This window comes from Suncus etruscus, chromosome 7, assembly GCF_024139225.1.
Source record: "Suncus etruscus isolate mSunEtr1 chromosome 7, mSunEtr1.pri.cur, whole genome shotgun sequence".
NCBI classification, from domain to species: Eukaryota; Metazoa; Chordata; class Mammalia; order Eulipotyphla; family Soricidae; genus Suncus; species Suncus etruscus.
In genome coordinates, this window is record NC_064854.1 from 21228362 (window position 1) to 21244366 (window position 16005).

The 16005-nt window shown below is 44.6% G+C and overlaps 1 protein-coding gene across 1 annotated transcript; it reads right to left on the bottom strand.

Annotated features, from left to right (window-relative positions):
- Nucleotides 1–380: 380 nt before the first annotated feature.
- On the bottom strand, nucleotides 381–15864 carry CDNF (cerebral dopamine neurotrophic factor). Its single transcript, XM_049777831.1, has 4 exons — nucleotides 15750–15864; nucleotides 6053–6180; nucleotides 4394–4535; nucleotides 381–559 (listed from the first exon to the last, which is right to left on the bottom strand). The coding sequence occupies exons 1-4, from the start codon at nucleotides 15862–15864 to the stop codon at nucleotides 381–383; spliced, it is 564 nt and encodes a 187-aa protein (XP_049633788.1).
- Between the last annotated feature and the right edge of the window lie 141 nt (nucleotides 15865–16005).

Sequence of the window (16005 nt, forward strand, 5' to 3'; positions counted from 1 at the left end):
TAAACCTTTATTTTTATTATTGTTTATTATTATTATTATTATTATTATTATTATCTCATTCTCTTTCTCAGACTTAGTTCCCTCCATCAATTTTTCAACAGGTCATTTCTTGGGCAGTGCTAACTTGCAGACTGCTTATCAGACTCTCAGAAAGCCACAGTTGCATCTGGGAACATAGAACATGTGAGATCTCATTAATATCAACAGTTTTACTTAGAAACTCCTTTTGCAGTTGTCATATCCAACCAGCAAAGCATGGCCCAGTGCAGGGGTTTTTGTTGTTGTTGTTGTTTGTTTGTTTGTTTGTTTATTTGTTTTGCCAGAGAGGCTACACCCTCCATTCTCTCACATTAGAATCACAGTTACCCCACATGTCCAGGTCAGAGCTCTGTCTGGGGGGTCACCGCTGCATGTTTGGGAGCCAGTTCCTTGATGAGTGCCACATAGTCAGACTTCTCTACACAGGCCTTGCACTCCTCTCCCCAGCGGTACAGAATCTGCTTCAGCTCAGCCACTCTCATCTTCAGCAAGTCCACCGAGGTCAAGTCCAACTTCCTTTCTAAAGGTGAATGAGAAAAGACACAAGGCTTATGAATGGAAAAAAAAAATGAGAAAGGCAAGTGGGTTCTCAGGGTGCTTGTAGAAATCTGCCTTAGTTTTGATCCAAAGTGAGGAAACAATTCAAATTTTCTTTTGGTTTATTTTGGGGGGGAGTAGCTCCCTAGTTTGATTGGACACCACCAAGGCTACAAATGATGGGGAGTAAGCCCAGACTCCCATGCATGCTAGACAGGTGCTCCATCACCTTTTCAATTTCTAAGAAACCCAGGTTTGTTATCAAATGACTGGGGTCTCTTGTATTCTAGCAGACTTTCTTTTGGGTTCACACCAGGTGATGCTCAAGACTATTCCTGCCTCTGCAGTCAGGAATCACTCCTGGTGGTGCTCACTGAGGAACACTATGGATGCTGGAGATTGAATCTGTGTTGAACCTGAGTCAGCTGCATGCTGCTCTACTGTATCTACTATATCTCTGATTCCCACTTGTAGACTTTCTTGCCAAGGAACTCTACTTGTTTCAAGCAACGCCTGGCATGTCTGCGGGTTTGCTCCCATACCAGATTTTCAAAACATTGCTTCAAAGGTAAGGAAAAAAGAACTGATACTAGAAGATGAGGCTTTGGGGTGCCCTGCCAATATGGCCAACTGAAAGCCCTAGACTGGAATCAGCTGGAACATTATGGTCCATTTGGGGAGCAGGGAAAATAGGGATCTGGGGCATATTCTTTGCTCTGGTTGTATGCCTGATTCTGTGCTCAGGGAGTTGAGGAACTCCAGATAGCCCAGATGGAAGCAAAGTTGGGTGAATGGAAGGCAATAGCCTTCCTTACCTTCTATATTACTTCTCCAGCATCCACTGGCCCCTTTTTACACAAAGATCACTCTGTAATCAGAGATGATTATACAGCACGATCCTTGCTACAGAGAGTCAGTCCTAGGTACCACCTTGGTTCCTAAAACATCTCCAGGAGGGACCCCTGAGCATCATCAAGTATAGTTTAAAACAGCCCCTTCCCCAGCCAAAAAAAAGAAAAAAAGAAAAAAGAAAAAACAAAGAGATGAGCACATACATGGCAAGGCTCTCTCAAGATTTTAAATAAGTTGATTTGGGACCACACCTGGCAGAGCTCAGGGGTTACTCTTGGCTCTGCATTCAGAAATTACTCCTGAAAAGTTCAGGGGACCCTATAGGATGCTGGGGATCAATCCCAGGTCAGCTGTATGCAAGGCAAATGCCGTCACTGCTGTACCATTGTTCTGACCTTAAATAAACTTTTCAAGATATCCATACATGTGAGTAAATTTCAGAGTATTCTCATGATCCTAAATTGTTTTGGAATCCAAATTCCTCTGCTTCCCTCTCTGTTCAAGGAAATGAGCACTTACAATTTGCTTCCCTTTGGGAAAACCCCACTTTTCTTGGCAAGGTGAAGGTTAATGAGTTAGCCTCTCTGGCTTCTGCCATCCTCTTCATCATTAGCCTAAGGCCTCAAGCCAGACTGCTGTTTTCGTGGTTTATAGATTGTCTACAGAGATCATGAGCCCCACAAGTTCTGTCTCCAATGATAAGCCACCAGAACATCTACTGGTCAACACCACTATTGCCAAAGTTGTATTTTATTTAAATTAAACCCATCTGTAAAAAGACTCAAGATGCTTATTTCTCTTCTGGAAAGAGGCAATTTTTCTATAAGAAAAAAAGACCAGGGATGGAGAGATAGTTCAATGGGTTCAGTATATGCATTGCATGTAGGAAACCTGGGTTGGAACATCCCCATCTAGGCTCCATGTACCATTAGGCATGGCCAAAAAACAAAAGGGGGATAGAGAGAGAGAGAGAGAGAGAGAGAGAGAGAGAGAGAGAGAGAGAGAGAGAGAATAAAACTTCACTTCATATTAAAAAATTAGACACTTTTCTGATTGAGAATACAATCCCACTTTCTACTTAGCTGGTTTGTGAACTGCATGGTTGAACTTTACCAAAGGTCTTTAACATTAAAATTGTTTCTAGCCAAAATGAGTCATCTTAGTTCAAAAGCCCTGTAGAATCTCAATTTTCAGGAGCTTTTTTTTTTCTAGAGGAGGTGGGGCCTGGCATTAATTTGAAAAGAGGCCAAACTTCTGTGAGGCCCAACAACCCCTGAAGGAAAAAAGGGTCAATAAATACCCCAAGTACTGACTTTTCATCTCATCTTCATCCATGGCTCCCCAAGGGCCTCTAGTGGCCAGCCAGACCAAAGCACTGACAAATATTTATCAGTCACTTTTGAAGGACCTAGCAGGAGACCTTAGACACAGCAGAAATGTGTGGCCAGGAGAATCTGCCCCTTCGTGAATAATGTTTCTCAGGCTCAGTATGACCTGCCCAGGCTTCCATACCAGGAAGCCAATGAAAAGAACTGTGTAACACATAATCACTACCTTAGAAGGTAAGGCCTGCCCTGGGCACCATCAGAAACAGATTCTTTGGTTCCTTCTCACCTTACACCTCTTCTGGAGCTGGACAATCATTAAATAGCTGACCACACTCCATTCATTGAATACATGACCCATAGCGACAACTTAGCCAAAAAAAAGTGGGAAGAAGATGGGCAGTTCTCTATTGGGGTGGAATTTCAGGGGTTAAAAAAGCAACTGAATAAATTTCCCAGCTATTATGAGGTCAGCCAGAAAGGCTGGCCCAGATACAAATTTGCAGCTTAAGAATAGATCTGCAAATGCGCAAGGCCACAGCCCTAAATAGGACGCCCAGCTTTGCTCACTGTTTATTTTTGGTGCTATCACCAGACCACACCTGATCTAAGGTGACTAACCTGCTTCTAAAACCAGGTTGTGGTGGACAGAGATCGGGGTCTCTGTGATAGCCTCTCTCTGGGAAGAAGATGGGATCAGGTGATACAACTTCCTTCCATCCTCTTTGATTGGAGTTGAGTTTGGGGATCATACCTGCTAGCGATTGAACCTCAACTTCCTGGGGTCAGAGAGATAGTACAGTGTGGAAGGCACTTGCCTTGCATGTGGTTGACCTGGGTTTAATCTCTGGCATCCAATATGGTCCACTGAAATTGCCAGGAGCAATTCCTGGTACAGATCCAGGAATGACCCCGAGCATCTCTAGGATGCTCAAAAATATAAAATAAGGGTCCTGAGAGATAGCATGGAGATAAGGCATTTGCCTTTCATGCAGAAGGTCAGTGGTTCAAATCCCAGCATCCCATTTGGTCCTCTGTGCTTGCCAGGGGCAATTTCTGAGCACAGAGCCAGGAGTAACCCCTGAGTGCTGCTGGGTGTGACCCCCCAAAAACCAAAACAAAACCAAATAAAATAAAATAAAAATAATGAACTTCGCCTTTCTGCATGCTTAACCCATGCCCAATTCACTGAATTATATCTCAGGCTCCCTTTATATCATCTCTGGATAGGTGGAATTCTTGTCTTTTTATCAAGAACAAAACCACCCTAAGTTGTGGCCCCTTTCCAGTATATCTTTTCCCTTGACATTGAGTCTAAGTTGCCTTGGTGATTCATGAGTGTCTATTTTGCTCCTTGTTGATGATTTCCCCCCCCCCCCACCTTAGAAAGCAGACCCTGGTTCCTTAGCTTTATTTTCTTTTTTGATTAATTTTTTAAACACTTTGATTACAAATATGATAGTAGTTGGGTTTTAGTCATGTAAAGAGCACTTCCCTTAGGTTCCTCAGCTTTAAACCAAAGAAGTTCAGCACTCTTCAGTCACCCAGGAGGTTAGTGCTTTCCCTCTGGCCTTCTAGAAGCCTGGTCCTAGGGATCTGGAAGTCAAGATTGATGGGAGGAAGTCTGGACTCCCCTGTACCGTATCTCAGCTCACAGATCTGACTGTCCATCTTCTTGAGCTTCTCACAAATCTTCCTGGCTGGCATGTGCACACTCATGGGTCGTGTCACCTCACCCAGGATCTTGGTGGCAGCGTCGGGAGTGGCTCCAAGATAATAGCACTGCAGGACAGTGAAGAGAGCTGAGTGTCTGAAAAGACAGTCCTTTCGAAAAATTAGGAGAAGCTTGGCCTAGTTTTCTTGACCTAGCTATTAAATGTGAACTCTTGCCCCTCACTAGGGAAATTGCCAGCAAACAAATGACTCTGCCCCTGTGACTATCCTAATTAGAAGCACCTAGAAATTTGCTTGGTGCTTAAGGACAGATGCAGAGAGAACCACAGAGTCCACATTGGCAAACTGTGTCAGCTGCTGCTCTGGCGGCTTTAAAGGTATGACCTGATTCTGTCCTTACAGAGGTCTTGTGAAGGAAGTGGGCCTCCAAGCCCACTCACTGACAGTTACATAGCCAACACCTACAGCAGATTGAACTCAAAAAGCTGCCATTGTGGCCTTGACCTTCTCCATCAATACCCCCATTAAGCCTTTGACTCTTCAGACTCTGGGCACCAGAATTTTTCATGTGTCAGTGGTTACCAAAATCAACAGGGCAAACTTCCCTCCACTCTGAGCCAAGACAATGCCAACAGAAGATTCCTAATGTGGTAGGAAATGGGCTTTTTGCTGCCCTTTACTTTTCTTTTACTCCATCTATCATTTGTCCCCCTCTTCACAAACAGATGTGACAAATGACTGACAACTGGCTGCATGACAATTTGAGACAAAATAAATTGACCTAATCTTGTCTTGGGTGATGTATATTGAACTAAGTCATCCCTCAGATGCCCAGGAAATGTCATCAAACACATGCCAAGAAAATAGAAATCTTTCCCTAATTATCCATAAATCATGATATCAAAATGGCCTCCTGGGTTTCCACTCATTGTCTTGGATACAAATAAAATCTACCCACTTGGAACTCAGCATACAAATTCACACTTGATCTTAGCCAAAAGGCCGAGAAGCAATCAGCATACAAATTCACAATAGAAATTTTTATTGTTGGGCCCGGAGAGATAGCACAGCGGCGTTTGCCTTGCAAGCAGCCGATCCAGGACCAGAGGTGGTTGGTTCGAGTCCCGGTGTCCCATATGGTCCCCCGTGCCTGCCAGGAGCTATTTCTGAACAGACGGCCAGGAGTAACACCCTGAGCATCGCCGGGTGTGGCCCAAAAACCAAAAAAAAAAAAAAAAAAAAAAGAAATTTCTATTGTCAATAGGATAGAATAATTTCTATTTATTTTTATTGTTTTATTTCCTTGAAGACTCCACCTGCCCACCTTCCCTTCCCCCTTTCTCTTCCCTCATTCCTAACCAAAATGCTTTTTGTAATTATTTTTCAAGGAAAAAATTCTGGACGTTGTTTTCTGTGGCATATTTCAGACACAAAATGAAGGCAGAAATAAATTCTAGGGAAAATTCTATGTAGTTTGTTTCTTGGAAAGTTGCATTTCTCTCTATAATGAATGGGCTGTATATGTAACAAGCTTCAAAAACAGGAGAATATTAATGCAAAGAGAAGTGAAATTATTTTACACTCTTTCCCAGAACAGGCAACATAGGGACAGAAATGTAGCGTACCAGGCGGTTCTCTTTCCCTTTGGCATCCAAGCAAAAGCTGATCAACTCTTTTTCAATGATGTCCAGAGCAAAGTCGATCTCTCTGGCTCTCAAGGAGTTGTAGAATCTGCCCAAGAATTCTGTACAAACTAGAAGGCACCAAAAAGGATGAATTAATGTTCAATATGACCACTTCCACATCTATGCATATGTCACATTCACCAAAAGAGGAGCCCTCAATGCCTGATGACAGTGGATTCAAGTGAGAAAATTCGAACCCATAGTTACTGACTTTCTATTGATCCATGACCTCATTATGTCATTCAACAGATCTTTGTTGATCAATCAATTTCCACACTAAAAAAAAAAAAAAAGAGCCCACCCCAAAATTGGGCTGACCTTAAAAAAATACAACTTTCCATAAATACCATGGTTGGTATAGCTTGAATTGACAGCACAAAGGAAATGCACTGGAGAGATGTACAGCAGGTAAGATGCTCACCTTGCCTGCCACTAACCCAAAGTTCCATCCCTGACACCTGATTTGGTTCCCCAAAGGCAGCCAAGAGTGATCCCTGAGTGCAGAGTCAGCAGCAAGCCCTGATCCTCACCGGGTGTGGCTCCAAAACAAAAACCACAATAAAAGAACAAAAGCACAAAGAAAATCCTGAATGTGTGCTGTGAACTCAGCCTTTCTGTCATCTCCATTTTCTTTTCATTCCCCCTTTTCCCTTCCTTTCCCCTGTACCCTTTCCCCTTCCCCTTCCTTCTCCTCCCCTCTTCTCCCCATCCCTTCCTCTCTCCTGCCCTCTCTTCCCCTCCCTTCCTTTCGTTTTCCTTCCCCTCCCTTCCCTCCCTTTCTCTTCCCTTCCCCTTCCTTCTCTTCCATTCCCTTCCTTTCTCTTCCCTTCCTCTTCCTTCCTCTTCCCTTCCCCTTTCCTTCCCTTTCCCTCCCTGCCCTTCTCCTTCCCTCCCCTTTTCTTCTCCTCCCTCCCTTTTCCTTCCCCTCCCTTCTCCTTCCTTCCCCTCTCATCCCTTTCTTTCCCCTCCCTTCCCCTTCTTTCCCACCCCATCCCTTCTACTCTTTCCTTCCCCTTCCCTCCACATCCCTTTCCTTCCCCTTTCCTCTAATCCCCTTTCCTTCCACCCCTTCCCTTTCCACTCCTTTACTTTCCCTTTTCTTCCCCTCCATTCCCCTTCTTTCCCATCCCCTACCTTCTTCTTTCCTTCCCTTCCCTTCCCAATCTCTCTTCCCCCTCCATGCCCTCCCCTTCCCTTTCTTCCTTTCCCTGCCCTTCTCATCTTTTCCCTTCCCTTTCCTTCCTTCTCATTGTGTCAGTGGCCTTCTAATCAGAGCTTAGGTGTTCCAGGACCCACTCTTGACCATCTTGGCTAAGCAGGTCTCAGATTCCAAGGATGCATTACCTGAGACTATGCAGGCTACATTGCTAGAGCTTGAGGGCCCTCAGGGGTGCATCCTGAGATGCTCTGGGGACCATGTCATTCTGGGTATCAAACCAGAGTCAGCTATACTGTCTCTGTACTATCTCTTGGCTCCTAACCATTCTTCTCAAAGGAAAGTTAGAAGGCAATGGCAGGGGGGGGGGTGTCGGGCGGTGGCGCTAGAGGTAAGGTGCCTGCCTTGCCTGCGCTAGCCTTGGACGGACCGCGGTTCAATCCCCCGGCGCCCCATATGGTCCCCCAAGTCAGGAGCAACTTCTGAGCGCATAGCCAGGAGTAACCCCTGAGTGTTACCGGGTGTGGCCCAAAAAAAAAAAAAAAAAAAAAACAAAAAAAAAAAAAAAAGAAGGCAAGGGGGTTCATCTTCATCTCTGGCTCCACATGGGCCCCCAAGCTCTGCTAGAAATAACCTCCAATTGTAATACATTTTGCTTAATCAAGCACTTCAAGTTTATCTTCAGGCAAAAAGCCAAGATTTCATTACACTGACTCACCTACCAGCCTGACACTATGAGAGGTGAACAGGAATCCAGAGTGCCTTAAACAGGAAAATTTTTGGCAACACAGGAGAGGAGTGGGTCCAAAAGAAAAGGACAGGAGAATGGAGTTTCCCATTTGGTTGCATTGAAACCATGCAGTCAAGGCGTGAAGACACATCCAGAGAATCATGCGACTTGATTGGAATTCCTGGTGGTAGGAATCTTTGTGGGGCCATGTTCTATTTGAAATTCTAAATAGACATTTAATAATTATTTCTGTGACCCCCCTTCTGCAGCTTCTTGGGTAAGCAGCAGAGCATGTGGCTCCTCTGTTCTAGTTAGAACTTTTATGATTTATGACCCTTTCATCTCTGCCCAGCTCTTAGAATGAGTCAGTCGCTCAGAGGAGTGAAGTTCCCTACTAATCTCATAGGGTAGTGATTTGAGATCAGCAATGCAACAAGATAAGGCAGTTGCACTGAAAGTTAACAATAAATCAAAGATTACATGGAAGGCAAAACTGTAATTTAACTTTTCATTACTGTGAGATGGAAGAAACTTGAACTGACTGGGACCCAAAAAAGAGGCATATCATGAAGAAAAGGCAGCTCTGCATGTGGCCAGTGACTATGAGTGTCACCAGAATCCCTCACCTGTGTGCTCAGTGAAGTGTTAAGCAAAGGCAGAATAATTGATTGGTTATTTGGGGCTAGGGGCCTAGGAATGGGAGTGCCTAGGAATGCTCAACCATTTTTCCCTTTTAAATTGATGCCATAGAAGTTCAGACTAAAAAAAAAATAATCTTCCAAATAAATCATCTCAAATAGGACAATTTATGCTTTCAGGTGACAAGAGAGACATACTTACTAAAGAATATTCAAACAAAAGCCAGTGCAATAGCACAGAGGAGAAGGTGTTTATCTTATTCACGGCCTATCTAGGTTCCATCCCCAGCATCTTATATGGTCCTCCTGAGCCTGTCAGGAATGATTCCTGAGCACAGAGCCAGGTGTGCTGCCAGGTGTGGCCCAAAACAAAACAAAAACTAAACGTGGGAAAAATTTAACTGTCCCTCAAAGAGAGAACAGACAAATGAGCTGTACTTCACTCAGAAAGTAGAATTCTATAGGGGCATTCAGAGTGAAATTCAGCTACAGTTATTAGTGTCATGATGAGTGGGCAAAGTTGCAATATGTACAGTGTCCAATTTACAGAGATCACAAAGAATGCCTCGATTATCTGTGGATGTATGCATTTGGGGGTAGCAGTAGACCCTATGCAGAGGGGCTCAGGAAACCGCTGGAAACCCTCAGGGGACCTTTTGTGGTACCACCTTGGGTCCAACATGCAAGACAAGTGATCAGCTCTTATACAATACATGTTCTTAGAATAGTAGCATTTTCCACCTGTGCTAAGGGTGAATAAAATCAGAGAAAACAAAATAACTGGATCGGAGATGTAACTATTTTTTGTTTTGTTTTGTTTTGTTTATTTTTGGAGGACACCCAGCAGTGCTAAGGGCTTACTCCTGGCTCTGTGCTCAGAAGTTACTCCCGGCAGTCTCAGGGGACATGGGATGCCAGAGATCGGACCAGGTCAGCTACATGCCAGGCATATGCCCTTCCTACTATATTATCACTCTGTCCCCTACAGCTATTTCTGAAGAACACAGTATCAAATAGGCCAACATATTACCTTGAAATGAGGTACTAGGAAATAGTTATCACCCATTTTTCTAAATGTTTAAAAGTTTTAAAATGTTATTGTTTAAACTCACCACAGTATTTATTCACAAAAAATCTCCAACATTCTCACTGTATTTGGCATTAGGGGTTAGAATTGTGACTCAGAGGTCTAAAGCTCAAGTCTTCTATGTGTAGAGCCCTGGATTGATCCCTGGCACCAGAAAATAAAAAGGCAATATGCATAGATTTGAAGTGAAGATAGTGAAGTAAAATTATAGTTCAGCTAAGGAACAATTAGTCAGAATCCCAGAGGAGTGGTTGTAGTTTTAAAAAATAGAATAATGCCACCTGCAGGAAAAGAGCTACAACTTTTTTTTTTTTTCAAAAAAGATCAGGATAAAATATTTAAAATCAGGGGATGGAGCTATCGCACATCAGCGAGGGTGATTGTCTTGCACAGGTTCAATCGTTGGCATCTCAATGTCTGAGCTGCCAGGAATAATTTCTGGCACAGAGCTAGGAGTAACCCCTGAGTACCACCAGGTGTGGCCCCAGTCCTCCTTCTGCCTCCAATTCAAAACCAGGCTTGTGGAATGATTGAATTATTGGAGTCTTGGAACTATTACATTCAATTGTTCTATCTACATCTTCTAGAAGATGTAGGCTGAACCCTATTACAGGAGAGATTGTGCCATGATCTGTTTTGGGGTGTTGGTCTTGAATTTGGAGATCAAAACACAGACACAGACACAAACACTAAAAAGCACCTGATTGGTCTTCTTGGTATTGGGTATCAGGGTTAGTAGCATCTTGTTTCGGAAGGTGAAGACTCCTGGATTGGCCAGAATTTCTTTTTCTTCTTTTTTTTTTTTTATTTGTTTTTGTTTTTGGGTCACACCCGGCAGCACTCAGGGGTTACTCCTGGCTCTACGCTCAGAAATTGCTCCTGGCAAGCTCAGGGGACCATATGGGATGCTGGGATTCGAACCACCATCCTTCTGCATGCAAGGTAAATGCCTTACCTCCATGCTATCTCTCCGGCCCCTAGCCAGAATTTCTTTCAATTGTTTACATATAGGATTTCATTGTTTAACCTTCAGTTTTGCTGTTACCCTACATGAAAGTTTCCAAGACTATGTTGAGAAGGAAGAATCTGGGCTAGAGCTCAGAGGCAGACAGACCACTGGGAGCATCCCCCAACTGGGCTGTTTTGTTGTTATTCACTACAGACCAGTTCCTGGCAGCCTGACTCGGGGCCTTGCATTTGTCACTTGGTCTCTGTCTAAGGCCACTGTTTCTTGGGTGGGACTCAGCCTTTTCTCTGATTATGACATTTCTCTGGAAGCAGAGAGATTTGGGGAATTAGAGGGGAGCTGGAGCAAGCCTGAGGAAAAACTCTTTGGTTAAGGGATTCTTGCTCTAGTGTTCCTACACAGAAACAAGCAAGTAGGGGAGACAGTGAGTAAAAGGGGGACACAGCGGGTCATGAGACAGCAGGATTTTCCCCCAAGGATCCAGGAAGATCCCCGAAGACAAATGGCTGCGGAATAATCCACTTGTGGAATAGTTGAGTGGAAATTTTGAATGCGGTGAGTGTGGTTTCGGCTGGAGAATGCAGAGGTGAGTGAAGGGGAGAAGGAGTAGGAGAACAGAGGAGGAGAGAGAAAAGAAGAGAAGAGGAAAAGGAGAGAGAGAGAGGAGAAAGGAAAAGGAAAGAGAATCACAGGGAGGAGAGAGATTAGAGGAGAAAGATAAAGAGAGGAAGACTGCGACAAAGATAGGGTGTGTGGAGAGAGCCTCTTGTCTCATGCTGATGGAAGAGCCCCAATGTTGGAACAATTAACCCTTCCTAGGGCTTCTCTACAACTCTGGACCTGCCCTTGTATCTTCTAAGTAACAGACTCACAGAAATCGAGCTGGTATTTTAACTCACCAAAAGATACCCTTTTTATTTGTTTAGTTTTAGGACCACACAAGGCAGTCAGTGCTCAGGGATTACTCCCAGCTCTGCACACAGGAGGTCACTCTTAGCAATTAATGGCTCCCAGAGAAACCATATGGTGTGCCCAGGATAGAACCCAGGTTGGCTGCATGCAAGGCAAGTGCACTGCCCACTATCTTATATCTCTGGCCCCTTTATTTTTTTCTGGGGAGCCAGTCCCAGTTGGTACTCAGACTGGAGGTGGGAGCATCATAGGGCTGCAGTATTTCCTTTTCCTCACAATCCCAACTCTATCTGTTCTTTGAAAGAGGTTAAAAACCCTAGATACACAGGGACTAGATGGAGTACAGGGATCGGGGCATCTGCCTTGCATGTGGCGTGCTAATGTTATCTGTAAGGGGTTGCTGTATAAAAGTGAATGCAGCTTTAAGGGGTAATACTGTCCCCCAGTAATGGCCAATGGTCTAGGACAAAATAGTCAACTAACTGACCAAGTATAAAAGGAGAAGCCTGGCAATTGTGGGGGTGGGCAGGAAGATAGCAGTGGAGAGCCAGAGCCCATATGCACTCTGCTCCATTTTCTCTCTCTCCCTCTGCACAAAATGCTCCAGGATATTTCAGACTTAACTCAGAGGGAAGATGGCTGACAGGAGTTAAGATGCAGGGCTAGCTAAGAATGGCTGAATGCTTAAAAGGTTATGATATAGGCCACACATGTGGTGGATAGGTCGTGAATAAAGTTGATGCTTCCTGATGCTTGTCTCTGGATGAGTCTGATTCCGCCGTTCACCTAAACCTGGGACCCGCCAACTGAATGGGGATTGCGGAGCCACGTGGCCTGGCCTGGGATGGCAGAGAAAAATCCCTCCATCCATCCACCTCTATCCAGCACCATTGCTAATTATTTAATTCTACACCTTGCTTACTCTATTGCATTCTCTCTCTCTCTCTCTCTCTCTCTCTCTCTCTCTCTCTCTCTCTCTCTCTCTCTCTCTCTCTCTCTCTCTCTCTCTCTCTCTCTCTCTTTCTCCCTCCCTCCCCCTCCCACATCTCTGTCTGTCTGTCTGTCTGTCTCTCCCCTTATGTTTCTGTTCCCTACTCAGCTGACCTGGTTCAATTCCCAGTATCTTGCATGGTCCCCTGAGCATGGCTGAGTAAGTTTAACCCCAGAGCATCACCTGGTGTGCTCCCCACCAACAAGCAGCTCTATTAAAAAAAAGAAAAGAAAAGAAAAAGCTGTTGCAGGGCTCGAAGAGATAGCATAGAGGCAAGGCATTTGCCTTGCATGCAGAAGGATGGTGGTTCAAATCTTGGCATCCCATATGATCCCCCAAGTCTGCCAGGAGCGATTTCTGAGTGTAGAGCCAGGAGTAAACCCTGAGCGCTGCCAGGTGTAACCCAAAAACAAACAAACAAACGAACACGTTTTGTTTTCAGAAAACCTCACTCAACTAAACCAGAACTCAGCAACACTAGTATAAATCTGAGTTGAAGGTGGGTAGGGAGCACTTGTCCTATCTTAAAGGAGGAGCCAGGCCGAGGAGGTGGCTCAACAAAGGAGCACTTGCCTTTGCTGATGAGAGGCCCTGGGTCTGAAATATCAGCCAAAATCAGCCACATGGCCAAGACCTACTCCTGCAATATACTTACTGGCCTCTTACTTGGTTTGTCAGTCAAGGAAAGCCAGAGCCTGGTTTGTTTAATAGAAGTGTATGCATTTCCAAATGTAATCCTTTAATTGGAATAGTTTTCAAAATGCTTTATGAGCTTAATAAGATACATCAGTAAGTCCAAGGTAGCTTATTGTCCTGGAATATGTGCCCTGATATATGTGACCCTAATATATACATATCGGGAAAAAGGTCACAAGCTGATAGCTAATGAGCTACCTTAGATTTATGGATTTTTTCACTTAAGTATATATAAACAGCAGCACTAGGGATCAAACCGAGGGTGTCAACTGTGAGGGATAAATACCTTTATTCACGTCCCTGTCCTGCATGAATTAATGTTATCTTAGACAAAAAGGGTTTCAACAAGGGTCAGAGTGATAATACAGAAGGTAGGGCACTTGTCTCTCATGCAACCAACCAAGGTTTAATCTCTGGTATCCCACACGGCCCCCAATCCCTGCCAGGAGTGACTCCAGAGTAGTCAGGAGTAACCTCTCAGCACCAATGGGTGTGACCCCCACAAAAAATGAAGGCTGCAAAATAGTCATAAAACTATATTTAGAAGCTAGTTCTAGTTGTTTTGAAGGTAGTATCTTGACTGAAGCTATAGTACAGCAAGGAGGTTGCTTGTCTCACATAGGGCCAGCCGGTTTCAATCCCTAAGTCCCATCTGGTCCCTGGAGCACTGCAGGAGTGATTCTTAACTATAGAGCTACACTTGTGTAAGCCATGTGCACTTTGGGGTCTAGCTCAACACTGCTCCACTCCCAAAGTACTTATCTCTTTCCCTGTGATCCTGCAACCTCTTTAAGAAATGAAAACTTTGCACCCAGGTGAGTCACTTGATTGTTAATGAACACAATAAGCGGTCATAAATTCAGAAAAGGGGCAATTCATAAGCGTCCCATCTAATGACCAGATGCTCTGGCTTTGCTTTATTGTTTTTAGGCAGAAACTGACCCTCCAAATGATTAATCAATCCATACTTTCTGAATCACCAGTTCTGCCCTAAGGTGGGGCTTGGAGTGTGAGTGAGGCTTGCATTTTATGGGATTTTTAAGCAAAATGGGAGCTTAGTTAAATAAATATCTGTTGCTAAAGTTTAAAACAATAATAGCCTGTCAGTAGTAGGCATTTCTGGAGAAAAGTCTTAATGCTGGGAGGGCTGAGAGAAGACTGGACTTTGCTAGTTTAGCTCTAAGCACAGAATATAGTTGTCTAGGGGCTGGAGAGATAGCATGGAGGTAGGGCATTTGCCTGGCATGCAGAAGGACAGTGGTTTGAATCCCGGCATCCTATATGGTTCCCCAAGTCTGCCAGGAGTGATTTCTGAGCATAGAGCCAGGAGTAACCCCTGAGCGCTGCCGGGTGTGACCCAAAAACCAAAAGAGAGAGAGAGAGAGAGAGAGAGAGAGAGAGAGAGAGAGAGAGAGAGAGAGAGAGAGAGAGAGAGAGAGAGAGAGAGAGAGAATATAGTCTAGTCAGTAGATACAATTTCTATTAAGCAGGGATAGAGCAGCTGACTTACAGAAAGGTTTGTGATGCATGGGATAGAAGTAATATCATTATTGCATTTGATGAAACATGGAGCTAAGTGCTAAATAGTGTTAGATAAGCAGGAAGGGGCTTGTTGAGCTACTTCTTTAGGATCTGGCCAACACTTGGATGGCGGTATTACCATGAAGATTTTGCAGGTAGCAATATTTGAGAGCCAGAAAGTATAGTGGGACCCAGATATGATTCTGAGGACAGCATAGTTGTCTAGAAAAGCAATCCTCCTCCTTCAACTTTCCTTTTGTTGTTTCTTTGTTTGTTTGTTTGTTTGTTTGTTTTGGGGGGGGGCGTCCTGCGATGCTCAAGGGCTTCCTTACTCCTGGCTCTGCAATCAGAGGATCACTTCTGGTGGGACTTGAGGGAGCATATGGGACGTTGAGTCTTGACCATTAACTGCGTGCAAGGCAAGCGCCCTACTGGCTGTACTATTGCTCCAGCCCCTTCAATTCCTTTTAGTGTCCATGTTAACAAACGTTAGCTAGGTTCTGATTTGAGCTGACTCGAGTCAACTACAAACATCTTGTCATATTTTATTTGCCTTGGGTGAGTCCAACTAATTCGGACTTGGTAGACCTAATGCAAAATAGAAAAGCAACTCTCGTGGGTTAAGAGCAGCAGAATCAGTTCAACACCAGAGTCGTGGGCATCTAGTTAGCTACATTTGCAAGAAATCAAATCCAAATCCAAACTCAAATCTGGCTTGGGTTTAATTTTTGTTATCACAGCAAGACCAGACAGAACCCTGGATTGAGGGTTCCTACTTTTGTCCTCATTTGAGCAAAGGCGATCGTTATTTAGGGCTCCGACCTGCAGTGTCCGAGTGAAAATGTTATTTATAACCAGGGCCAGGGGGGCAGCTAAAGTCAACCAAGCTGGGCCCCAGCGCGGTGCCACCCACATGCAAGCAGGTTTCACACCGCTCACCTTCACAGTCGGGCCCCGGCTGACCCCCAACCTCCTGGCCCACGGCCGGCCCGAGGTTCGAGAGCCAAAGGCCGGTGCACAAGGCTAATAGAGCGCCTGGGCCTGCAAGCCGCATGGTGACAACGAAGCTGCAAACGCACAAGCAGCCGAACTCCGCACACACGTGACTCTAGACAACACAGTGTTTTCATTGGCTCGTTCTAAAGGAAGAGGCGGGGCTAAGAGGCCGCAGCCGGGTCCGACTTCCGGTCCTGCG